The 26,392-nt window shown below is 37.8% G+C and overlaps 1 protein-coding gene across 1 annotated transcript in view; it reads left to right on the forward strand.

Moving 5' to 3' along the window:
• The first annotated feature begins 337 nt into the window (after positions 1–337).
• Positions 338–26,392, forward strand: part of LRRK2 (leucine rich repeat kinase 2) — a 141,469-nt gene continuing 115,414 nt past the window's right edge. The window contains exons 1-12 of the mRNA XM_007090797.3: positions 338–583; positions 839–924; positions 5,793–5,902; positions 8,393–8,481; positions 11,486–11,620; positions 14,150–14,284; positions 17,447–17,578; positions 19,344–19,463; positions 20,163–20,299; positions 20,393–20,472; positions 21,799–21,905; positions 26,108–26,237. Coding sequence (XP_007090859.2) covers positions 430–583; positions 839–924; positions 5,793–5,902; positions 8,393–8,481; positions 11,486–11,620; positions 14,150–14,284; positions 17,447–17,578; positions 19,344–19,463; positions 20,163–20,299; positions 20,393–20,472; positions 21,799–21,905; positions 26,108–26,237 — 1,415 coding nt within the window. The 5' untranslated portion in view covers positions 338–429. The remainder of the gene's footprint in view (positions 584–838; positions 925–5,792; positions 5,903–8,392; positions 8,482–11,485; positions 11,621–14,149; positions 14,285–17,446; positions 17,579–19,343; positions 19,464–20,162; positions 20,300–20,392; positions 20,473–21,798; positions 21,906–26,107; positions 26,238–26,392) is intronic.

Here is a 26,392-nt window from a genome sequence, read left to right on the forward strand (position 1 = left end):
GATCCGGTCCCGGGAGGCGGCGCCCTCCGGGGGTCGGGGGTCGGGTCTCGGGTCTCGGCCCGCGCGGGGGCCGGGGCCGCGTCCCCCGGTGGGGCCCCGCTCAGGCAGCGACCCGCACGCCCGCCGCGGTTCTGCCGGGCGCCGTACCCCGGCCGAGCCTCGCGCAGGCCCCTGAGCTCGTGTTTGGGGCCTGGGTGGGGGAGGAGGAAGCCGAGGAGGAGGGCTGCAGAGAGGGAGGGCAGAGCTGGGCGGGGAGCCGCCGCCTTCCTCATAAACAGGCGGGCGCGGGTGCGGATGGGGCCGGCGGGGAGCGCTGGCTGCGGGCCGTGAACTGCGCTCGTCCCCGAGAGCCGCCGCGGCGCCCCTGCGCCTTGCCCGGGCCGCCGGCCTTCGTGCGGGAGGGGCGGTCGGCTTGGAGCAGGGTGCATCATGGCCAGTGGTAGCTGTCAGGGGTGCGAGGAGGAGGACGAGGAAACTCTGAAGAAGTTGATAGTCAGGCTGAACAATGTCCAGGAAGGAAAACAGATAGAGACCCTGGTCCAAATTCTGGAGGATTTGCTGGTGTTCACGTACGCGGACCACGGTAATCATCTGCAAGCAAACTGTTTGCTTCCCCCCATCCCCCACCCCCGCGCTGCCTCTTTTGCAAACTTTCTCTCTCGCACTTTGGAGCTGCACAGACCTGGACTCTTGAGAAACCACAAACGCTCTCTACTCCTTAGGGCAAGAAAGGAGCTGAGAATACCAGGAAGGTCTTGCGCCCACTTTTGTTTCCGACCCAAAAGGGGGTGCGTGAATCCTCACTTTGCTTCTTTTCCCTTACCCCCTTCTTTTCCAGCCTCCAAGTTATTTCACGGCAAAAAAGTCCACGTGCCTGTGTTGATCGTCTTGGACTTGTATATGAGAGTCGCTAGTGTGCAGCAGGTAAAGGAATTGTTTTCATGTTGCCCATTCCCCCTTCCCTTTGGAAATAGATGTTTTTCTGTCAATATTATGTACCCAGAAGTGCTGGGTTATTTCTGACATTTGGCTTGACAGACCACTGACTGTGACTTTAAGAAGGAAGGGTTGTCAAATCATTATCAAATGTTAATGGTGCGAAAGGGCCCACTGAATGCCCCCTAATGGTTTTGTAGAGATGAATTTATACCACAGACCTACAGAATATGGTTGGTGGTGGGCAGGAAATACTAATGGGTTGAGATTTAGTTCTGTTATTGGCTGGATGAGTTCATCAGCCTTTAATCGAATTATTCTAAGAATCTTTACCAATGGACAGAATGTCTTAGAGATGACACAAGAGTGAATATTTTGGGAAAGGAGAATAAGTAACAGTAAGAAAGTTTAGTAGTAGTTAAATTAATAAAAAGACGTAACTGGCAAATTTGCTGAATACCTCAAATATGTTTAAAAAAGGGGGTCCTGAGGTGATAGTTAAGGATGATTTACAGTCAAAACAAATTATTGCCTAATGTATTAACTTCCTTTGTAGATTTTGAGATTTAGAGAACTGAAAGCAGCTTTGTCATTTGCATGCTGCTGGGTGCTAGAGGGAAAGAGATTTGAACTTTGAATTCTGTGAAGGTGTAGTCAGAAAGCCAGTGTTTTTTAATACTGAAGAGGTTAAACAGAAGTAAGAAATTATCTGGAGATCTCCAAATCTGTGTCTATCTACCTTCACCTTTTATGTTCATCTCGGTATCCAGCTATGTCTGGTTTGGATGAACCATACACCTACCTTCCTTTATCTTTATTTATTTTTAAAAATATTTTTTAATGTTTATTATTTTGAAAGAGAGAAAGCGAGAAAGAGCATGAGGGGTAAAAAGAGAGGGAGACACAGAATCCGAAGCAGGTCCAGGCTCTGAGCTGTCACTGAGCCTGATGCAACGCCTGAACCCACAGACCCCAGGATCATGACCTGAGCTCAAGTCGACTGCTTAACCCAGACGCCCCATTCTGTGAGGATATTTCTACCTGGGATAAATGGTTATTTTAATTTTTCTTCAACTGAAATATTTCCCATCTGACTATTGATTTTCAGTTGTTAGCAGACAAAATCATGGAAAGATGGAGGCATGATAAAGACAATGTTCCATTTAGCACCCAGTGTCTGAATTTTGCCCATGAAATATGAGTCACATTGCTCTCCACCCACATCATCCCTTCTTACTTGCCTCTGCTTTGGTGTTCAAAAGTGCCTTGTCTGGCAGCCTGTCTTCCTTGGATTCCATGCTCGATAGAGAGAGTCCCCTTGTTGGGTGAAATTCAGAATCCTTAGGGCCCTGGGAGGGCTTGGTCTGCAGGGTGCAGAGGAGACAGTGCTAACCTTGAGAATCCAGGGGAAGCTGGAACATACGCACCATTTCATTCTTTGTTTTAGAAGCTGCCCAAGCCTGGACATGTTTGTCTGGAGTAGTTATGAATGTCACTTGATATCCTTGTCCAGTGGGTACCAGAGACAAAGGATGCAAGGAAATAAGGAATTGTCTTTTGATTTGGTATTTAATGGAATGAAATTATTAGTTTTAGCGCCATACGTGTATCAGTCTGCAAAATGCTTTATGTATTTGACATCATTTGATTCTCACTGGAATCTCCGTGTCCTTTCAGAAATCTCACTGGCCACTCTTACCTCAGAGTTAAGTAGCTCATTTAGGATCACAAAGCTAAAGACAGAGCCAGGACTCAAGTCTTCATATATTTTCAGATTCACTTTCCACCTTGTAGTCCACTAGCTGCTGAATTCACAAGCTTTTTGTGCAAGTAAGAAACACAGTGGTTTGCTGCCAATACCCTGGCCAAGCCAGGCACTATTACATTATCAATTTTAATTATCATGGGTCTTATGAAAGAGATGTAGAAACAGGTCTTTCTACTGATATTTAAACATTTTTTATGTTTATTTATTTTTGAGAGAGAGAGAGAGAGAGAGAGAGAGAGAGAGAGAGAGAGAGAGAAAGCAGGGGAGGGGCAGAGAGAGGGACACACACACACACAGAATCTGAAGCAGGCTGAGTTGTCAGCACAGAGCCCGACATAAGGCTTGAACTCACAGACCCTGAAATCATGACTTCTCACCTGCGTGAGATTGGACGCTTAACTGACTGAGCCACCCAGGCGCCCCTCTCTACTGATATTTTAATACCGCACTTAAAAGGAAGTGTTTTTTTTTTTTTGTTTCAAATTTCTTCATATTTGTGGCATAATTAGTACAGATATACTTTAATGCTTTCTACGTTGAATTAGTTGGAAGTGCGGAATTGAAACTTACTGAATGATGAATTTAAGAAGGTAAGGTGAATTCAAAAGTAAATATTAAAGTTTGTTTCCAGGGGCACCTGGGTGACTCAGTTGATTAAGTGTCTGACTTTGGTTCAGGTCATGATCTTATAGCTCGAGAGTTCAAGCCCTGCATCGGGCTCTGTGCTGACAGCTTGGAGCCTGGAGCCTGCTTCAGATTCTGTGTCTTCCCCTCTCTCTCTGCCCCTCCTCCACATAGGCTCTGTCTGTCTCTCAAACATAAGTACATATTAAAAAAATTAAAAAAAAAAGTTTGTTTCCAGAGTTCATTTAACATGATATTCCAGATTCCAAATTTGCATTTTCAAGGTCTTTTTTATATTTTATTAATGCCCCTTAATAAATGACAGTCTTTAGGGAATTAGTAGTTAGGCTAGCTGTCTTGTATTTTCCTTTTTCTGACAGGCATCTCATCATTTCTCTGTGCTCCTTAATTTTACGTTACTTGTATTTATCCACACAGTTTCAACGTTTGAAGTAAGGGAGCAAAATAAATGAGAGTGACTAAACTTGTCTTTAACCCCTAGACTCTTTGCCATTGTGCATTAATTAGATGCTGGAATTTACGGAATAATTACAATAAGTGAAACTACCAATTTAATTGTATTATAACTGCATGGGATAGGAACCTTCTCTCTGGAAGATAAGCTTTTAATTGAGTAGGTTAATGGGTCACCTGTTACCTCTGCTCTGCTGCCAGTGATTCTCTTTAATCCTAGAGGTTCAGTTGCCTCAGTCTTTTTGCAAAGCAATTACTGATGCTCCTTATTCACCAGCCAAAACAAAACAGGTTTTCTCCTTGAGCCAGTCATGCAGGTACAGAAGTGAGTAGTGCATTCTATGTGATTTGTGATTTAATTTCCACTGGAAGCTGTTCCGAATGTTATTTTCTTAAATACTTGGGAAAAATTCTCGGTGTGTTTTACGCAAGCACAAAAATAGCCAGTTTCTATGACAGCTGGATTGTCAATGTCTCTTCAGCTTACATGGAGGAGGATGTCCTACTTAAATATAGGTAAAAATAGCTGTCAGAAATTGCTGCCTTTTCAAGCAATTTGACATTATGTAAAAGGATGTAATGACAGAGTAAAGCAATTCATGCTTAATTCAGAAAACATTAAGAAATAATGTTGTAAAGAGATCTTGTGGAATCATTTTTATTTTAGGAAATATACCTTGTTTATTCCTGTAAACAACAAACTTGTGCCATTATCCCTCATTGGATGCTCAGAAATTCTCATGCTGTTATTGAGCTCTGCATCACTTGGGTTCGTTTATGCATCCGGTTTTGTCTAGCAAGAGCCCTCCCACGGCCCTATCTTTACCATTCAGCACCTTACTCTCCCTACAGCTTATCAGTTTCAGAGGCTTCCATTTCCCTTTTTGAATGCCCAGGTTTCTAATTCCTTTGAAATCTGGCTCAAGTCCTGCCTTTCCTATTTTGTATCGTTCTCTGGGTAATTCTGACCAACAGTGAATCCCACTGTCAGGATTCATCTAATATCGGCATTTATCACACATCATACTTAGACACTTTTTCATAAATCTCTAGAGGCTACATATTTATGCATTTTCTATTTGGGTTTTCTTTTTTCTGACTATATCAAATCTAGTTCTGTAGTAGAGGAGAAAGAATGGAGGATTCCTTAAATTTAGAAAGGACTATAGAGCGGAATGAGTTAAATTTAATCTCTTGTCTGAAATTCAAATACCGCATTTTAAAAAAAGTTGTATTTAAAAAAATTGTATTTTTCCAGAAGTAAAGAGCAGCTTATTCAAGTTGGTATCATGTGAACGTACTGAAAGAAGATATATTTAAAATACATCAGTAAGATCATATTTCGTTTGGAAATGTGAAAAAGTCTAGGGGCATTTCTGATGCCGACATCTCATCAACTCATATTTAGATGTTCTAAAGAAACCTAGAGGGATCCATTGATAAATTCTACCTCCTTTCTTACAGCGCCTTTCTCTTCTTCCTGTGACAGACATTAGCTTGCCATCAGACAGTTCTACTTCTCTGCTAATTATTCTAGCTACCCTACCTGCGCGGGCAGTCTTTCCTAATAACTTACTTTGCTATCAAATCTCCAACTTCCTCTAATCCTCCATTTCAACCACTTCATTTTTTTCCTACCACCAACTGTCAGGTAGATGTGACTTAAAAATCTTGTACTTCCATAATCTTGGTATGTCCTCTGAAACTACTTTTTGTGTTTCATTTCATTTCTTTTTACTTAGATAATAGACAGTCTATTTCCTTCATCATTCAGAAACGCTTTACTATTTTTTTGTATGCACTTTTGGTATGATATTTGGGGAAAAATGTATTTTAAATATATGGCTTGCTTTCCTCAGTAAGCATTTTAGGATATCATTTTGTTTTAAAATAATTACTTAAAAATATTGTAGTCACCTATTCCACATAGAATGAATCTGTTCCATTAGCATGTTTAAAAGATGTGAATATTTGATTTTCTTGCTTTCAGGTGGGTTGGTCACTTCTATGCAAATTGATAGAAATCTGTCCAAATACAATGCAAAGCTTAATGGGACCGCAGGATATTGGACATGATTGGGAAGTACTTGGGATCCACCAGTAAGTACGACAGATGTGTAAAAACAAACTTTGTTATTTACCTGTACATATGACAACCCCACCTTTTGTATATCATATATTTGTAATCCAAGCCAATCTGGTAAAATCCTTTAAAATGCGGGTATTTTTTCTGAACCAATGGCTTACATTTATAGAGAGTTTTCGACTCAGGAGTATGTTCTCTAATTGAATTAGAAAGCCAATATTTGAGGTAGAATTTAGGTGCTATTACTATTTTAATAATGTAATGATACAGTTATACAGTTGGTTAAGTTTTCGATTTTTGATGACTACTTATGAATTCAAACCGAGAAGTATTTTAATTTTTAATTGCAGAACTGATATAAGCCACTAGTTGTTAAAAAAATGAAGGTACTGAAAAGTTCTGTCAATAGTAATTTTGAAGTTTATGCTTTACTGTCTTTAAAAAGTACCTTCCTCTATATTCGTACATCTATATTTATGAGCTTAAACCGCAGCTTTCAAAATGAAGAAAAAAGAGGAAATTACCTTTTAGCACATCTGCAGCCGAATCTTGATAGCTGTTTTACCAGCTATGTTGGTTACGGCAGTTTGCAACACAATGACTTCATGGATGAGACCACTTCTTTAGCCATAATTAGTGAAGAAAAAATTTTCTGAAGAAAAAAGTGTTTCCAGGAAAATCCTTTTTGGATAGCTTTTTTCCTTGACATTTAAAAATTGTCTTCTGGCATTAACCTTAGGTGTTCCGGGTAACTAATGTGACTTTTCTTTACCACAGAGAAGTGAATACCGATTGCTTTCAATGACATAATAGGTTGTAAAAAACGTTTTTTTAATGCAAAACAAATGTAACATCTTTGTATTGTTTGTTAGTATCAACCATTGCTGCAAATCTAAACAGATCAGAGCTGTTTGTTCATAGGTGACCTTATCTGTGCTTGTTTTTCCATCTTTGATGTTTTATGTGTTGTTGTTCTTCAGTTTCCAGGATCTAAAGAGTGTTTTGAAAAGGACATATTCACATTTACTGTATGCTAATCATCTCCAAACCAATTTCTGAGATTCTATGAGTCAGTTCTAAAGTATATGGCATTTGGGGCGCCTGGGTGGCTCAGTCGGTTAAGCGTCCGACTTCAGCTCAGGTCACGATCTCGTGGTCTGTGAGTTCGAGCCCCGCGTCGGGCTCTGGGCTGATGGCTCAGAGCCTGGAGCCTGCTTTGGATTCTGTGTCTCCCTCTCTCTCTGCCCCTCCCCCATTCATGCTTTGTCTCTCTTTGTCTCAAAAATAAATAAACGTTAAACAAAATTAAAAAAAAAATAAAGTATATGGCATTTAATGTGGAATTATATAAAATTTAACTGTAATTAGTAACTGAAATGTTACATGTCCCTTGGTTTGGGTGAGAATTTCCAAAATCCCCAAAGATTAGCAATCTATAACTTAGGGAGTTTTAGAAAACTTATCTAGTCAAATTCCAGTACAAACCGACTGTTCAAATTAAATTACATGATCATTCCTATAGGGAGTCTCATTCACTCATTCATTCATTTATTCAGTTACCCTCCATTCATCATTTATTCACTCCTACTTTAGGCCTGAAGCAGTGTGAACAAGGTAGACACACTGCTTTTTGTAGTGGAGCATGTTAGATCATTCCCAGCAAACTTTATTGTAAAACATAATCTCCCCATATTCAAGGCCTTTTCTCCACCAAAGGCTTATAGTACCAAAGAAGAAATCTGGTGTAGAGATGAAGTCAGGCGTGGGGGTGTGGTGCAGGGGCTTGCAGGGCAATGCGGGTTGGAAGAGAATTGACAGGGAATAGAGGGACAGAGTGTCTCAATTTCTCACCTTGCCAACTGGTGAATGTCACCAGGCTCTGTCTTCTTCTAATGATGTAAAGCTAAATACTAGTAGGTAGAGACAGACTAAAAATTGTGTATTTTAGAAATGATTAGCTCAGGGAGAAATTTAATGAATTTGAACTAATTGAATATTGTTGATTAATACTGAGTTCACTATGATAAAATATTATTAATTCCTCTTTCAAAATTAGTAAAAATGAATGATTTAATTATTCATGTGAATTGTTAATTATCTGTACAAACTAACATCTTTATTACACCTTTGTATATTTTAATATATCAACATGCATAACATGTAATTCACAAGTTTATATCACACATAAAAATGAGCTTCATCTCTTGATGTATATAATTCTTTGTGATACTTTGGATATGGAGTTGAGTAAAAGTAATTAATAATTGAATTTGAATATTCGTAGGAAAAAGGTATAACTTCTTTATTGAGACTCATAATATTGCCCTCTTAATTGTTATAAGTCTGGCTCAGTTTTAATGGAAGTAAAACTACACAAGATTCAATGTAGGGAATGAAATACAATGAGATGAATGAAAATATAGGTGAGTGAAACACAATATCTGAAAAAGCAAACATCTAGATATGATAATTGCTCTTATCTTCATTTCTGTTTTTAATTACAGACTGATTCTTAAAATGCTAACAGTTCATAATGCCAGTGTAAACCTGTTAACAGTTGGACTAAAGGCCTTAGATCTCCTCCTAACTTCAGGTAATATATACACATGTATATTTTTAATGGTGACTCAAATTAAAGAAGTATTTTAAACGATTTGCCAAATGTCTTTTTAAAGAATAAGAATATAACCTAAATATCTGGCTTCCAAAATTCTTTCTGTTTCTGTTTTTTCATCTTATCTCTTTTGAATATACTTTTTCCCTCAAAAATCCCACCCAATATCTTTGGCTTTAAGCATCACCTTATGTGTTTTTCCCAAACCTAATTTCTGTCCCCAGCTTTGCTCCCCAACCTGGCCCTACACGTCACATTCCCATTAGCTTGTTGGCTAAATATGACCTTGTCATTATTACCTTTCTTCATTATATTTCTAATATGTTTTCTGTATGTTCTAGGGTATGACATAATAGTAATATTTTAAAACTACATAACATTACTTCTTGAATGCATGTTAGATGCTGGGCTTCACATGTAAAATACTTCACATGCTTTTACAAACGTAATCCGCAGAATGTCTCTTGAGATAGGTATTGATCTCAGTTTTCTAGTGAGGGACATTTAAACACAAAGAGGTTGCCTCAGCCAATAACTAGTAGAAACAGGGTGTGAGTCCACATATCAGGTTCTTTCCTTGAGGACACTTCTGCTTGGAGGATTATGTACCTGAAAACAAAGAATCTTGGTTCAGTGCAATAGTTGTGATCATTGCTGTGATGGACACTTGCTATTATATAAGGTTCTGAGAAGAAAGGTTGCTCACAGGGGAGCTAATCATGGTGATAGGGAGGGGTTTTCCCCCTCAAAGTGGTGGAGGGTGCTTTAGGTCGAGAGAGTAGCATGCAAATACCCAGGAAGATACCTATCATGCTAAGCGTGATAAGGGTTGAACCTGTGGGCTGGAAAGATTTTAAATGCCTTCACTGGCCCTGTTAAGTAATGAGGACAAGATGGGAGAAAGAGGAAGAAGGAGGGTGAAGTTCAGAGTATGAGAGGAGAGGGGTCGGAGAGGCCAGAAGGTCCTCAACACAGCCTTTTATTACAATATACAGTGAGATGTGCCAGCTAGTCTTAACCATGATTTATTTTAAACCCATCCTTGGGAGCCTTTTTTTCTTTTTTGTTTGTTTTCCTTTCGCAATGGACAGGAAACTGAGAGTTTATGAATTTGAAAAATCTCCCAACACTGGAATATATTGAAGTCAGCAATGTGCAGACAATTAGAAAATTTTACATGGGTCTTGAAAAGACTGGTTACGTTAGTATTTTCCATATGACATGTAGAATTTTTCACTGTAAGACCGTTTTTAATGTGTTTTAAAGTTCATTTCAGATACTTATCCAAGGTTAACTTATGGATTGTGTTTATTGTTTGGCTTATTAGTTAATTGATTTAGTAGCTGTTGGGCACTGACAGTTGTGCTCGCTATCAGAGAATTCTAAGGCAGATGAGGCAACCTTCTTACAGTGTAGAAGTTCACAGTCCAACACCACAGTCTAATATAACTTTTTGCAGTGAAGGAGATGTTGCACCTTTCAGTATCATGACAAGTAGCCATATGTGCTATCGAACACTTGAAACATAGGAAACTAAATTTTAATTTAATCTATTTTTAAATAATTTAAATTTTAGTTTAAAAAGCCACATGTACTTAGTGGCTACTGAATTGGACAGGACAGGCAAAGACATAAAAAGTAGCATAAGAAATCATTTCAATTTAATGAGAAAAGTCTTACAACAGGGAAAGTACAGAAACCACTGCAGGAACATTAGAGAAGAAGAGAGTAGCCAAACCCATTCAAAGGACTTAGGAGTATGGACATAAATTGCCTAAGGAATCCAACTCTGCTTCTTATTAGTTGTTGGACCTTGAACAGAGTCACTTTGGGTCACTTAACCTTTCTGTGCTTTAGTCTTCTTATCTCTAACATGGGGATCGCACCTACCTTATGGAGTCGTGGTGGGTTTACATGTGTCGTTAGAGTGATCTGCTTTAACCCGTGGATGACATGTGATGTGCCAGACGTGTGTTTACTACTACTAACACTCCTATTCTGGTACTTGTGTTTATTAACAGGATGGGTGCTATGTGTGGTTATCTCTTGAATTATGGCAGGAATATGTTTGGTGTGGGAAGGGGCAAGGGCATTCAGTGCAGCAGGTGCAAATGCAAAGAGATATCCAAGAAAGTGTTTAGTGGTAAGCAGAAGACTTTAGCATGTGTGGGGTTGAGGCAATGCATAGAATGAGTGGGGCTGATGAGGTTCAAGAAGTGAGTTTGTAAAGGGTCTTGTTTGTCAGGCTGAACAGTATGAAAAGACCTTAGAAGATTTAGCATGGGATTTATAGGATCACATTTGTGTTTTAGAAATACAGTGCAGGGCATAAGCCAGTTAGGGAGGGATTTCAGCCTAGCAAAGCATTAAACAATTGGGTTTGCATTTCAAATGAGAGATGATGAGTTCCTGGATACAATAGGAATGGGGGGGGGGGGCTACTTCAAAGGGAATTTTTAAGATAGTTAGAAGATAGACTTGAAGGACTTGGTAATGAGTTGATTGGTAGGTAGACCAATTTTGGTAGACCAATCACCTACTTTGCTTAGGTAGACTGTAAGAAGAGAGAGGGAGGATGGAAGAAGGAAGATGAGTTGGTAGTTTCTCTCTTGGGTAACTTGGGTGATCGTATCACCAAAGATGATACGGAGCAGGAGCAGGCTAGATATGGGGGTGCCCATGGAATAGTCAAATGATGTTATCTAAAAGGCAGATAGAAATGTGTTTCAGGAGTTGAGGGAAAGAAGTCTTGCTACAGGTACTGACTAGGAATCATAGAATTATAGTAAAGTGTTCTGAGAATTTATTTTACTTAGAAAGATCATAGAGCTTGATAGGTCTAACATCTGGGGGAATTAAGTGGTTTATCAAAAAGAAGAGTCCACAGACTATAGTCATCATGTAAAAACCAACACATTAAATGTTAAAGCAGCTACTTATCTGGGACATGTTTGTTTTTGTTTTTGTTTTTTTTTCCAAATAGGTAAAATCACTTTGCTGATATTGGATGAAGAGACTGATATTTTCTTGTTAATTTTTGATGCCATGCGCACATTTTCAGCCAATGACGAAGTCCAAAAACTTGGATGCAAAGCTTTACGTGTGCTGTTTGAAAGAGGTATTTAAAAATGTCAAAATCTCTATTTTTATATTTATAGAAGAAGCAAGGGTTTATTATGGGAAAAATAAAATGTAATTACGATAATAAGAAGGTATGTAAAATTTTATTCTTTATTAAGAAGTGGGAACTGTCAGTCTAGGATACATAATGGTGTTAATTAAGAAATATTGCTTGTTTTGTGGAATGAATTTTATTCATAGGTTATAAATTATGCCATTGTAGTAGACTGTCTTCCATTGCGTAACAAGGCATAAGATTCTCTTTGCAAACCGGATGCGTAGGAGTTAAGAAAGAAAAAATAAAACTGTGAAGCCAAAGCATAGATTAAATTCGGATTTATGGTGTTGAGTCATCACCAGGGGTTTTAGAAATTGCTAGAGGCTCAGTATAAAGAACCAAGAGGTTTACAAAGTACCTCTTAGGAAAAAGACAAATAGGTATTTTATGGCATGGCACTAAGATTGACAACAGAGATTATTGTGTAATTTTGGACTTGGTTGGGACCAGTAGTCCTTCCATCGGCTTGGTGAGGAAATGGATTGGAGAGGTGACATGAGCAATGTGCCCACGGGCACGCAGCTAGTCAGCACCACTGCAGTTCAATTTACCACCAATTTTCCGAGCATGTTCTGCATCATTAGGAGAACCAACAGTGCTGGAGGTTTAGGATAAGAATAACTTATATGTGGGTTCTGTGTCTCTGTCAGTTTGCCATTTTAGTTTCTGGCAGCTCCAGGAATGGAGCTATTTAATTCCCTGTCTCGTTCCAGAAGGACTTTAAACAGCTTATAGTTATTTATAATAAAGGAGAGAAAAATGGATGAGGAAATGTATGAAGGGGAAACAATATAAAGCCTGGTTAAATTTACTAGTTACTTCAGGTCCTGTATACTTGCAGAAATCTGGCTCTCTGCTTCCTATGAGGCAAAGAGTTAAACATCGTCCGTTACAAAGTTACTGGAGATAAAAATAAACCCATTTATCAGGAGAAGTGATCAATGTCATGGGAGACCTGAGGAAATACTCCCTTGGCTTTCCCTGGATGAGATGATAAAGTACACACATTTTATAAGGAGTACAAAGTGTATTGCAGTGAAAGAGATTCTATTAATAGTCAGAACAGCATGGTCCTGGAACCCAGCTCTCTGAAGATCAGGCTTGGTGGAGAAGACAGTTTACTGTGAGTGGGGAATCGAGGAACATCTTTTGGGATATCTTCTATAAATGTTGTATCTTGGAACTAAGCTTTTGAAGAGAATCAGGCAGAATGAGTCTTGCAAGGCCTGTAATCTGTGTTGCAGTTTAAGGGCATGGTCTCATTCATGGAAGAAGGGCTAACATCATTCTCTCCCCAGCATTGTGGGACCCATCCAGGACATACGGAGAAGGACCAGGGAATGTTAAAAGGAAGCCCTTATTCAATAGAAATATCATCAGTGCTGACTGTGTTATGATTATAAATATGGAGTAGAAAAATTTCTGAATTTCCCAGGAAATCAAGTTCTCTGGATGTATTGGCACCTGTGAAGTGAATTTTCAAAATTTGAGAGTAGACTGTGGGAACCGTACCATAAAATGAGAAAGTTCCATGATACTCATTTATTAGAACCTAACCAATATCATATTTTACATGTACCGTTGGTATCAAGTTGAAAAATAAATAAAGTAAGGTTGATTCTGAAGAGTGCTGAGTTTTCCAACATTTTTGTCAGCACAATTCTCAGGCTAGATAAACCAGACTTTTATACATGTTTTTGAGCTACCCACCCAATAAAATGACTCCAAATGGAACTCATTGGCTTGATCAAAATATTTTCATTATGAAAATTAATGATAATTCTGATGAAATCAAGGCCATTTAGATAGAGTATTTTGAAGTCTACATGGTTGTCATTTGCCAAAGTTCACCCCTCTTGGACTGATGGATTTAGCTGAGCTGCCTTTCAACAGTGTACCATTAACCACTCCTTTGAAGTATTGTGATATGTTCGCTTCCAGTAGGTCATTTAAAAAAATTTTTTTTTTATTGTTTAAGTTTATTTATTTATTTTGGGAAAGAGAGAGAGTAGGGGAAGGGCAGAGAGAGAATCCCAAGCAGTCTCTGTGTTGTCAGCATAGAGCCCGATGCGAGACTCAAACTCACGAAACCTGAGCTGAAACCAAGAGTTGGATTCTTAGCCAACTGAGTCACCCAGGTGCCCCTCCAGTAGGCCATCTTTATTAGTCCTTGGTCAGTTTTCTCTATAATCTCCCAAATGCAATTATAAATAATTTTGTTTTTTTATAGAATTGTTTGGTCACTAACACTTCTGCATTTTAAAATATGGAGTAACTAATATAGGTCAAAAAGAAATTAATCTCAGTAGCTTTTTTTTCCCATTTTAAAATTCTTAGGAAGGATTTTGCTGAAATATGTATTTTAAAATTATGTCTGTTGTATTTACTGTATCTCATGATTGACATGAATATTATGTTTTTGAGTAAGTAAACTTTAAGCTTTTCAGTATTTTGTCTTTATTTTTCTAGTTTCAGAGGAGCAGCTGACTGAATTTGTTGAGAATAAAGATTATATGATCTTGCTAAATGCATTAAAAAATTTTAAAGATGAAGAGGAAATTGTGCTTCATGTAGTGCACTGTTTACACTCCCTAGCAATTCCTTGTAAGTACCCCATGTGCATGATTTCTTTTTTCTATATGAAAAATTACAGTTTACCTCCTTTCTGAGTCCATTTTTTTATGTTTATTTATTCTTTTGACAGAGACAGAGAGAGAGAGACAGAGCAAGCTAGGGAGGGGGAGAGCGAGAAGGAGAGAGAGAGAGAATCCCAAGCAGGCTCTGCACTATCAGCACAGAGCCCGATGTGGGGCTTGATCTCAAGAACTGTGAGATCCTGAGCTGAGCCGAAATCAGGAGTTGGATGTTTCATTGACTGAGCCACCCAAGCACCCCCTTTCTAAGTCCATTAATTTTTTTTTTTTTTTATTTTGTAGAAACTTGTAGATACAAAACCCATTTATTTATTCATTTGGTTAATTTTTATTTATTGATACTCTCCTGCAGCTGGTTCCCGTGCTGGGAAACAGTAGCAGAAAATGTAGACCTATTTCTTGCCTTCTCAGAACCCATGGTGTACCATGCCAGATATGGATAAGTATGTAGGTGATTACAATGTATTGTAAGGCAAGTGTTGGCACAAGTGGCTGGCGTTATGAGAGAAAAAGAAGGGAGGCAGGATCTCTTGGTAGAGACTTTGAGGAGCTCTTTGAGGAGAGCTTTGTGTGTAGGGATGTCTGAGGTGAAGTGGAAGGTGTAGGCAGAGTGTCCCAAGCAGTGAGCATCCTGTGTCAAGATCCTGGAGGAAGAGAGAGCAAGAGGGTAGAAGTAGCTTAGGAAACTTGTGCACTTAAGAGTGCGTGTGTGTGCATATGTGTGTGCATGTGCATGCCCAGCGCTGAGCAGAGGGTGTCTGCTTGTGTGTCATTTAATGGAAGCAGGGGCAGGGCTTGATAAGAGTCAGTGGATGAAGCTGGAGACACAAGCAGATCTTGAAGGGCTTGAAAAGCCACAGGAAGGAGTTTGAACTTTATAGTGATGCTTGTTGAGCGTTTTCTTGATGCTTTGAAATCTAGGCACTTTTATCACAAAATAAGTACAAATAAGAAGAAATTAATTTGCTGTGTATGCTACTAGTGATTGTTAATGGGCTGGAATAATGCTTCAGATTCTGTTACTTTTGTTTTGTAAGTGCAAGTGAGCATTTTGTCACTATTCATGTATCGCCTGTGCCGGTTCATACAGGAGGTACACGTGCATTTATCTAGTGATGCTTTCATCTTCACACATGTGAAGTTGTGAGGATTAAATGGTGAAATGAGTTCGAAAATACGGAATAGTACCTGGTATGTAATAAGTGTGAAAACGTTTGATAGTATTTATTACATAATTTGTATTTCATACATGTGCACTGTAATGTGTTATGTATAATACACATACATGGTTTCAGACATGGATATCTGCTGATATCTGCTGAGTCTTCAGTAAAAACCCAATCCCTTTATGAAGTAATGCTCTTTCTTCATGATTGTTATAAAATCCATCATTTTCTTTTCCATGGGAAATTAAACATTTGAAAGTAGATGGAGTTGCATTACAGTTGAGGATGGACATACTTTAAAATTTCTGAGCCATCCACTGTCAACAAACTGAATATGTTTCTCATTTTACTTTTCGTCAGCTATATTTATATACTTATTTATTTTTTGGGCTGGCTGCTTTGAAATTCATTGTTTTCCACCCACATCTGACGTAACTGCAGTGAAAAATGTGTCGATTCATCATACAAAGGTCAAAGGAGGAATCTAAAAATATGAAAAATGAAATGTTTTAAACACTGAATCTTCTTTTTGTATTTTTTTCTATTTAAATCCAAGTTAGTTAATATACAGTGTAGTAATGGTTTCAGGAGAATTTAGTGAATCATCACTTACATATCATACCCAGTGCTCATCACAGCAAGTGCCCTCCTTAATGCCCATCACCCATTTAGCCCATCCGCTCACAAACGTCCCCTCTAGCAGCCCTCAGTTTGTTCTCTGTATTTGAGAGTCTCTTATGGTTTTCCTCCTTCTCTGTTTTTATTTTATTTTTCCTTCCCTTTCCCTGTGTTCATCTATTTTGTTTCTTAAATTCCACCTATAAGTGAAATCATATGATATTTGTCTTTCTTTGACTTATTTCGCTTAGCATAATATATCACTGTAGCTCCATCCATGTTGTTGGAAATGGCAAGATTTCATTCTTTTTGATGCTGAGTAATATTCCATTATATATATACATACCACATCTTCTTTATCCATTCATCAGTCTGTAAACACTGATTCTAACTGAAAGATGTTTGCCTTTGGGTCTTAGAGCAAATCATGTCTCATATTCTGAGTAAAGCAAATAATTATTTTCAGAAGCCATTTCTTTTCATTACAACATGTTTTCAATGCTCTTTAAAATACAATTAAACACTAAAAACATATTTTTTGAAAAACAATTGGTTGGTTTGGTTATGCCAAAAAAGGCAGAAAAATGTTCTGTAAACACCTTTTCTGTTTGTTTTAATAATACTCAACATTATTAAATATAGTTCACACACTCACTCTTTCTGTTGGCTACCTACCTTTCCCAGTAGATTCTTTCCTTCCTTTCTGGTTCACCCGTGTTTGTCTCTTAGTTACACATCCCCTGAGTCCCCCATTCTTTTCTCCATCTATCTCAGAGCCCTCAGGAAGCTTGATTTCGTTTCCTGGTACACTGGCTGCTCTGCTGCCTTTCTGAAATAGACAGGAAATAAGTCATAGCTGACTTTGGCTGTTCTATTATGTGACATGATTTTGATTTTCTTTCTGTTGGTTTGAGGGAGAGGAACAATGTAAAAGCCATTATCCAAAGGAGTAGTGCCTCATTAGGGAAAGGCCCCACATTCATTTATTTGAAAACTTTTGGCCAACACATTACGTTTTTAGACTTACATAAAAACACTCTCAATTATCCCTGTATTTTAAGTTTTTAAGCCTAGAAACAGGAGTAAATCAATTTTCCCTTAATGCTAGAGAAGAGTCCTAAATCCTATTATATCAGCAATGAACATGGTATTTTTTACAGCTATTGACAGAACACTGACAGAACAGTATTGACAGAACATGGTACTTAAATTTGGAAATAGAGCCATTATCCTGCCATAGATTTACAAAATGTATAGGGTGTTTTTGTATGTATATTTCAAGTGGGAAATTACTACCTTGTGGGTAATTATTATTTCTTTAAATTTAGGCAGTAATGTTGAAGTCCTCATGAGTGGCAACGTGAGGTGTTACAATATTGTGGTAGAAGCCATGAAAGCATTCCCTGACAATGAAAAAATTCAAGAAGTGAGTTGCTGCTTGCTCCATAGGCTTACCTTAGGTGAGTTCTAATTCTTGGTTAATTTGTTGTCACGGTTTATATGATGTAAGTGTATATACCATACATATGGAGGTTGTATGTTGGATAAGCAGCATATTGACATACACTGGATGGAAGTATTGTAAAGTAGCAAACTATCCTGCCATGCTTAGAATTTTACTTTATTTTTTGAGAGAGCGAGAGAGAGCACATGCGTGTGTGCTATATTTAAAGTATAACTATGTATATAGCTGATCCATACAAAAGAATAAGCATAACATGTAGAAAACGTGAAGCACAATGCAGAGGAATGCCCCACCCACCTGAAGTATTCGTATATTACCAATGCTGGCGAAGGTCCCCTGGGCTGCTTCTTTTCCCTGCTTTCCCTATAGAGTTAACACTATTCAGTGTTAAAAAGCTGTCAACTTGATCTTCAGATAAGGATTCCTTTCTTTCGTTCTCATTCATCTGTTTGAACAGATTATTTGTTCCATTTAATGACTAGAGAATTTATTGCCCCTGTTACTGTTTCAAAAGAAGCTTAACTTTCTCTTCATAATTAAAAAACCCAAAGTCAACGAATAAATATTTAGTGTTTTGTCAAATTATGTAACCTTATTATGGGTTTAATGCACATAAAGGTGTTATATAATTTACTATGTATTTTCATGTAAACTGTCTGAAAGTAAGATAAGGCCAGTCTCCCTGGTATTTGCCCAGAGTCATAGAGTTGGTGGATGGTAGAGCGGTTGTTGGCAGTGGTGTGGCAGGGAAGACAAGGTGAAGGGACAATGCAGGTTTAGAGAAGTTGGTAAAAGTAGAGGAGAATCTTTTGAAATGATTTTCCAAGACTAGATATCACTAAGGGCGGGGGGGTATGTCTGCTTAGAGGGTGGATGTGAAAGAGGTAAGAACATAAGAAGGTGTTGAAAGAAGAGTTATACCTGATTAAGCTGCCTTTTGATATTGAAGCCGTTGATTGATATTTAGTGTGGGCTTTAGGCTTTTCAGATATATGATCTTTTCCAACTCTGGCTTTGTGTCCTAGGGATTATTTAATTAGACTTACAGCTAAATAGGAGTTTCTTTCTTATTTCTGGAAGGAAACTGGTGACTGTTGTAGAGTTAGAAATAAGCTTAAATGGAAGGAGGCACCTATTTCTGGAATATCATTTAAAAATTCCTTCCTCATAATGACTTAGATTTTTGGATTGTGTGTTGATTTCAGAAGAATGAGTGTAAAAAGGTGTGAGATTTCTTTCTGGTTTGGTTTAGAAGTGGTGAAGTGTTCTTACTCTTTTTTTCTAAAATCATCGCAGACAAAATCAAGTAACGACGTGTGCCAGTGGCTTTTCTGAGCAGTATTCCTTTAAGCGAAAGAAGAGTTCAGCAAAAGCATTTAATGATGAGGGAGGGAGTTTTTCTCCATCTTTACAAAATTAAGCTATTTTGTACAATGAATATTGTAGTGCCATGCATAACAGATATGGGATGGGTTTTATGGGATGACAGGAGAAGGCATCAAAGAACAAAAAAATTAATGTAACCCAAACCTATCATTATTTTTGCCTGGTCAGTTCCATTGTCTAAGATAATTGAATGACTACATGAAATAAATTTTCAAAACTTTATGCAGTTATACTAAGCTACTTAAATTACATATATTTTAATGTCATGAAAAATATTTACTACTCAAATTTGTTGATTTAAATACTGTTATACAATTCAAAGTAATTTAGGTTTCGCGGATGAGAATTCAGCTAAAATCTCACTTACCTTTTAGGTAATTTTTTTAATATTCTTGTATTAAACGATGTACATGAGTTTGTGGTGAAAGCTGTGCGGCGGTATTCAGAGAACGCCACGTTACAAATTGCAGCGCTCAGCTGTTTAGCACTCCTCAGTAAGTAACTTTACTACACAAGAAATTGTCATGGGGCATTTGATCTTGAATGGGAACCTTATAACAAGACGACATTATCGAGACAGTCATATGTAGGGAAGGAAGCATTACATGCCTTTTCTGTCCTTATGTAATTTCTTTTCTTTTAAAAAATTTTGTTGAGTTTATTTATTGTGAGGGAGAGAGAGGAGGAGGAGGGACAGAGAGAGGGAGAGAATCCCAAGCAGGCTCCCTGCTACCAACGCAGAGGCAGATGCGGGGTTTGATCTCATGCACCTTGAGATCATGACCTGAGCCAAAATCAAGAGTCAGATGCTTAACTGACTGAGCCACCCAGGCGCCCCTGTAGTTTGTTTTCTCATAGAAGATACTTTCAAGGGAACTAACAGTTGTGATTAGTACACCTTTCCTCTTCATACATGACTAATTACATCCTTGATTTAGCTTTGTTAGCAGGCAGCTAATCTCAGTTCATCTTCCTCTAGTCTGTTAGTTTTGTTTGGTGTCCTCTTCCTCATTTGATCATTTGACTAACTGGAATAGCATTATTATGAGGTGTGTAATGTATTTTTTAAAGTCTTTGTAATGAATCAAGACCACTACTAAGGAATACCTCACTTCGTTCATAACGTTTCAAAATAGGGACTTCAAGTTGGTCATTCAGACTGTAAGTAAGTCATATACTTAAATTTTTTCAAGCTGAGACCATTTTCCTAAATCAAGATTTGGAGGAAAAGAATGAAAATCAGAATGATGATGAGGAAGAAGAAAAATTGTTTTGGTTGGAAGCCTGTTACAAAGCGTTGACGTGGCATAGAAAGAACAAGCACGTGCAGGTCGGACACTTTTGTAAATATTATAGTTACTCAAAATTGTGCTTGTTCAATAATTTATATTTTGACAGGTTTCTTTTTTCTCCCCTGATCCAGGAAGCTGCATGCTGGGCCCTAAACAATCTCCTCATGTACCAAAACAGTCTCCATGAGAAGATCGGAGACGAAGACGGCCAGTCAGTAGTTTTGATTTCACATGATAGAGAATTTCAGTTACATTTTTAATCAATCCATATAAAATACCGTAATTGTAACTTTTATTTTTAGAAATATTTTTGATGTAGGCATCTATGTTTTAAGTGTTGCCACAGAATAGTGGTGCATCCATAATATTTTGATCCCTAGTGTGATTGAGAATTATTACCCAGCGATTTGGAATCAAGCATCATTCAGAAATTATGGGTCATCGAGAAAGAACCTTTCAGTTTTCTAGCTGATCATTAAAAATGCTGTATTAATTAATCTCAGGTGACAGAGATTACAGAGCCATCTGTGACCTTCTCTGTTGCAGTGACTAGCCAGCAGTTTGTCGATATCAGGAGTTCGGTGTGGTCAGAAGCCTCCAAATTGATTTCCTACTTGATGTTGCAGTGTTGATGTGTCTTCTCTTTAGAGGCTTATTTGTAGCTGTCAGCTCTGGAGGAGGCTTTCTATGGGAGTGCCATTCAAGCCTCCTAAGAGCAGCCCTCTCTCTCAAAGATACAAACTGTAAACAGGAGTTTGGTGTGTATCAGAGTTGTTTCATGGCCGCAAGGCTCTGTGCTTTATCGCAATACTTGTGATGTTTGCCCTGGGTATGCTCCTGCTTTAAGAACTTTTGAATGACTTTTCTTGGAAACTTAAGTAGTGATAACGTACATCTCAAATCCTGAAAACCTGGATGCATATGGGTCCGTTGCCCGTCGGGAGAGAATTAATGACACAAATGCTATTTAATCATATATCTCCATTTTAAAAGGCAACAGTAATACTTTAGAAAACTGTATGTTAGACCAGCATCCTAATCCACTTTGAGCAATCTTTTTAAGATTGTTAAGTTCTTGTTGCAGTTTATAAATTTCATTTCATAGCACATTGATTTCCTTAATATCCATAGGAAACCTTTAAAATATATTATTAAAAGAATATATATTATGCTCTACACTTTTAAAACTCATGCTGTTTCTTTATGATTTTTATTTTTTCTTGTTTCCATTCTTTTTCTCATTTTATCTTTTTCCTCTTAACACCTCTTTATATATTTGCTGAATCTTTTTCCCCCTTTACTGCTTATCAACTTTGAAGGAACAGAGAAATAAATTTATTAGTATTTAGTGGATTTGAACTACCTTTTAAATGTAAAAACTGTTTACCTGTAATTCACAAAGTGACTTGTTAAAGTGGAGGTGACATGAAATCCTGTTTAAAGGCCTTGTTTGTTGTTAGAGTAGATAATGATAAGGGAATATTTGAACTAATTATTCAAAAGGTTCCCGTTAATATTGTGATTTAATTTGTGAAAGGTTCCCAGCTCATAGGGAAGTGATGCTCTCCATGCTGATGCATTCTTCATCGAAAGAAGTCTTCCAGGCCTCTGCAAATGCGTTGTCCACTCTGTTAGAACAAAATGGTAAGGAGTACATCATTTTTGAATAAAAGGAAATGCATTTTGTATTGTTTTAAACTTGTAAAGATAATACATTACAAAAAATTCACATAAGTAGATATTTACCTGATATGTAGATGTATTGATATATAGGTAAAAAGATAAAGAAGAAAAAAAACATTTTGATTTTTTTCCTGAATTTCTATGTGTGTAGTCACACATAACATGTATATACGTACAACATACATATATACAATATGTACAATATATTGTATATTTTCTATGTTTGCAGAAATGGGATAATAATACTTTTATAAGCAGGTTGTATATGTTTTCTTTTTTGTGTTGATAAATGTAAAATTTTGTATTATCATTTTTAATAGCAGTGTAGCTTCCCACATATACCTATACTCTATTTTATAAACCATTTTCTCATTGATAGACTTTTACTTTGTGTTGAGTGGGATTTTTTTTTTTTTTTTTGGTACCTATAATAAACACCAAATGGTCACTTTTTTCCATTTTATTTCATGTACTGTTCCTGTTATTTTTTTTTTAAAGAAAACTTTCTAGATAATGCAATGTCTAGAGAGATAGTCACCATGGTAAAATCTGTTAAAATTGTCCTTTACATGTAAGCATTTTGTTATTGGGGAGAGAAAAAGGGCTGTTATACCTTTGGAAAGACTCTGAGGTTTAAAATTGAGGCTCTGGATGTTCAGATTCCAGGCTCCCATGAACAGGAAATCCTGCCAGAAAATCTTGGGAGAAAACTCATCATAAAGGCATTTGGACTTGGCAGCTCTTTCAGAATATTTTTAGAGGGAGCAAAATAGAGAAAAACACTGAAAGCCTGAACCAGAGACCAGTGTTTGCACCACCTGTTAGTAGAGAACCTCCATAGAAATGAAGGGAATCAACAAACCAGTCCATGCATGTTTCTCAGTGCTGTTATTTAAGTCGAATCAAGAGGAAAATAATTTATTCTTCCTTTTCCTTCTTTCTCACTTTACCTCTCAGGTGGCATTTTATTTATTTATTTATTTATTTATTTATTTTTAAATGTTTGTTTTTATTTTTGAGAGAGAGAGAGAGAGAGAGAGCAGGAGAGGGTCAGAGAGAGAGGGAGACCCAGAATCCAAAATAGGCTCCAGGCTCTGTGCTTGTCAGCACAGAGACTGATGCAGGGCTTGAACCCACAAACTGAGATCATGACCTGAGCCTAAGTCCGACGCTTAACAGACTGAGCCACCCAGGTGCCCCTCAGGTGGCACTTTAATACAAAAACTTGAGCTGGGAAGAGCCCTCACAGACAGATAGGGGTTGCCCTCTGGGATAGTAAGTCAGAGCAGGAGTGTTAGGAAAGGGAATTGCTGCCCTTAAATCTCCCATCTTCTACTGTGCAGAGACCTGGATAGGGATCTCCCTCCTGAAAATGAGGACCAGAGCCTCACTTGGTTGCTTTTGTGTGGCACATCGAGGAGAGGAGAGTAACCTTGGCCATATACAAATGTTGTGCTGGTGCTGTTGTTCTTTGCCCTGTGGAAATCTTTGATATGCCAACAAAACAACCAGTGAATGAGGATTAGTTACATGTGGAGTCAGCCTTGATTTTGATCAGAATCAGTGCCCTGCTCTTCCTTGTTCCTTACTTCTTTGTTCTCGGCCACCTGCTAGGTAAACAGTACTCAGATCCCGTGTATTATTCTTGGAGTTCTGCCTTAGGAGAATATTAAGACCTTGAGCAGCTTGGTCACCAACCTCTGTGGGCAACTTCTCATTGAAAGACACCTGGAAACATGGAGTATGCAGGGTTGGGATGGGTTTTCTTGAAAAACAACAGGACTGGCAGGCAGAACTGGTTTCTGCCATGACGTTACCCAGGCCAAAGCTTGAACATCTTGTGTGACATTTCCCTCAATTAATTAGTTATCTACTTAATGAATTAAGTTAATATTTATTGAGCTCCTGCTAGACAGTGACCTAGGCATTTGGATTATCATATAAATAGTATACTCCCAGGTTCAGGGAGCTTCAACTCTAGTGGGGAAGACAGATAATAAGATTAAATAACATATGTGTGAGGTAGCTACGAAAGAAGAAAATGAACCAGAGAAGAAGGATGTGTGTGAGGGGTCAGAGGAGATAAAATGGTGACGAGGCAGCCAGGGAAGAAGGTGAATATTGGATAAAGAGCTGCAGGAAGTCACATATTATTATTGGCCTTTTAAAGCAGATAATTTATTACTAAAATGGAGCAGAAGAGATCAGGACTTTATGCAGATATAAGGTAAAGGAGATAAGGTGTCTAAAATGTTCTGTGAACTCTGAAGTCACTGCATGATGTAATTTCTATTAGGTCCAGTGTTTGATGAAATTTCTGTTCTCAATTTTTAAGTCAAAGGTTAGGTGAATGTCTAGGACAGTATGGTGCCTGGACCAGTAACATCTCCAGGAAACTTGTTAAAAATGTAAATTCTAGGGCCCTGTTCAGACCTGCTGAATCACAACCTCTGGGGTTAGACCCAGCAATCTGTTTTTCAGCAAGCCTTCTGAGTAGTTCCAAGTTTCTCTGCAGTGCGAGCACTGCTGGTGTAGAGGGACTTCCATCTTTTAAAAGTATCCTCTTGGTTAGAAGTTAGCCACTTTAGGAGGGGCTATTGAACCTTCTGACATGACCAAGCAAAATAACCCAACTTATCATATTTTAGTGTGTGTTATTCTGGGCATCTTTAAAAGGTATGAATTTTTCAGATTTTGGCAGTATTTTAGAATGTGTATATCAATTCCACTTATTTCTGACTTTTCCCGATTTTCTATCATTTCTTCCTTTCCCAGTTTGAGGTTGATAACTCATTTTCAAAATACAGATCTTTCTTGACTTATGATGATGGGGTTTTGTCCAATAAACCTGTCATAGTAGAAAATGTTGAAAGTTGAAAATGCATTTAATACACCTAACCTACTGAACGTTATAGTTTAGCTTTGCTGAACTGAAATGTGCTCAGAAGACTTATGTTGGCCTGTAGTTGGGCAAAATCATCTAACGTGAAGCCTGTTTTATAACAAAGTGTTGAATGTTTCACGTAATTTACTGAATGCTGTACTGAGAGTGAAAAACAGGATGAGAGGTAGAGTGTAAGTGCATCGGTTGTTTACTCTTGTTATTTTGTGGCTTGCAGCCACTCCCCAGCATTAAGAAAGAGTATTGTACTCTGCCTGAGAAAAGATCAAAATTCAAAATTTGAAGTATGGATTCTACTAAACGTGTATCACTTTCACACCATCACAGAGGTCAAAAAATCGTTGGTCGAGCCATCTGAAGTCGGGACCCTCTGTGGTACTTAATCTAAGTTTCATTTCCTGCCACTTTCAGAGTGTTGACCTGCAGTGTGTAATGTCGGAATGATATTTACACAGAGTCTTCAAGACAGTTTATACTTAAATAGACAGTATAAGATAATGTGCATTTAGTGAAGGAAGTTTATAACAAAGAAAAATTATTCTGTAATCATTATTGCTGGGATATAGTTATCTTCCCACATAGAGTATAAAATCAGTTGTAAAGCATATTTATTAAGCTTTGGCATTGCTTTGTGAAATTATGTAATAATTTTGTCAGTGCTTTCCGTCCTTTTGCACATGATGGTGTACCTATAAATAATGTTTGTACAGTCGCTGGGATGAATGGAGAAGGTAGCTCAAGGCTGAAGGCAGCCTGACATGGTTCCAGCCCCTGTCCCACCCTACTCCCCCTGCCCCCGCAAGGTTTGAGTGGATGGTCAGTACCCGCATGCACCTATGACTTATTCCCAGCTCACTAGTGTCTAACATGCCTAGTAAGTCTGTGTAAGTGCGGTTATTTTGTGACACTGTTATAAATATTAGAATGAAATGCAACTTTCATTCTTATTTTGGAGGGCATTATTTTAAAATATTTTCCTGCAAAAACACTCCTTTCACATGGATAGGATTATGTTGGAACCAGTCTTGTCTATGAATAAAACTTTAAAAATCAAAACCTCAACTGAAATTGTGAATAAGTGTGAAAAATTGAAAATGGTGCATATTTGAAAGATAAACATTAATGATCTTTAAGTTGCAATGAAATATAAATTCTACAGGTACTTTTCTATGAATTTGGACTATCTTAGCATTTTGTGTCTACTGCAGAATTATGAAAGTGTGCTTTTATTTCTATGAGTAACGTTAAAAACATTTTATAGTTAATTTCAGAAAAATCCTCTTGTCAAAAGGAATATACCTGAATGTATTGGAGTTAATGCAGAAGCATATACATTCTCCTGAGGTTGCAGAAAGCGGCTGTAAAATGCTAAATCATCTTTTTGAAGGAAGGTAATACAGATTCATGAACTTATGCAGAATATATAAGGTTGGGCCAGGAATATATCAATGTTTCAAGCATATTTCTAAGAGTTAAAAGAAAAACATAAGACATTTGCAGATTGAAACATTGTGGAATATAATCTTATATCACCAATACTGTAGAC

The sequence above is a fragment of the Panthera tigris genome, chromosome B4 (genome assembly GCF_018350195.1).
Source record: "Panthera tigris isolate Pti1 chromosome B4, P.tigris_Pti1_mat1.1, whole genome shotgun sequence".
NCBI lineage: Eukaryota > Metazoa > Chordata > Mammalia > Carnivora > Felidae > Panthera > Panthera tigris.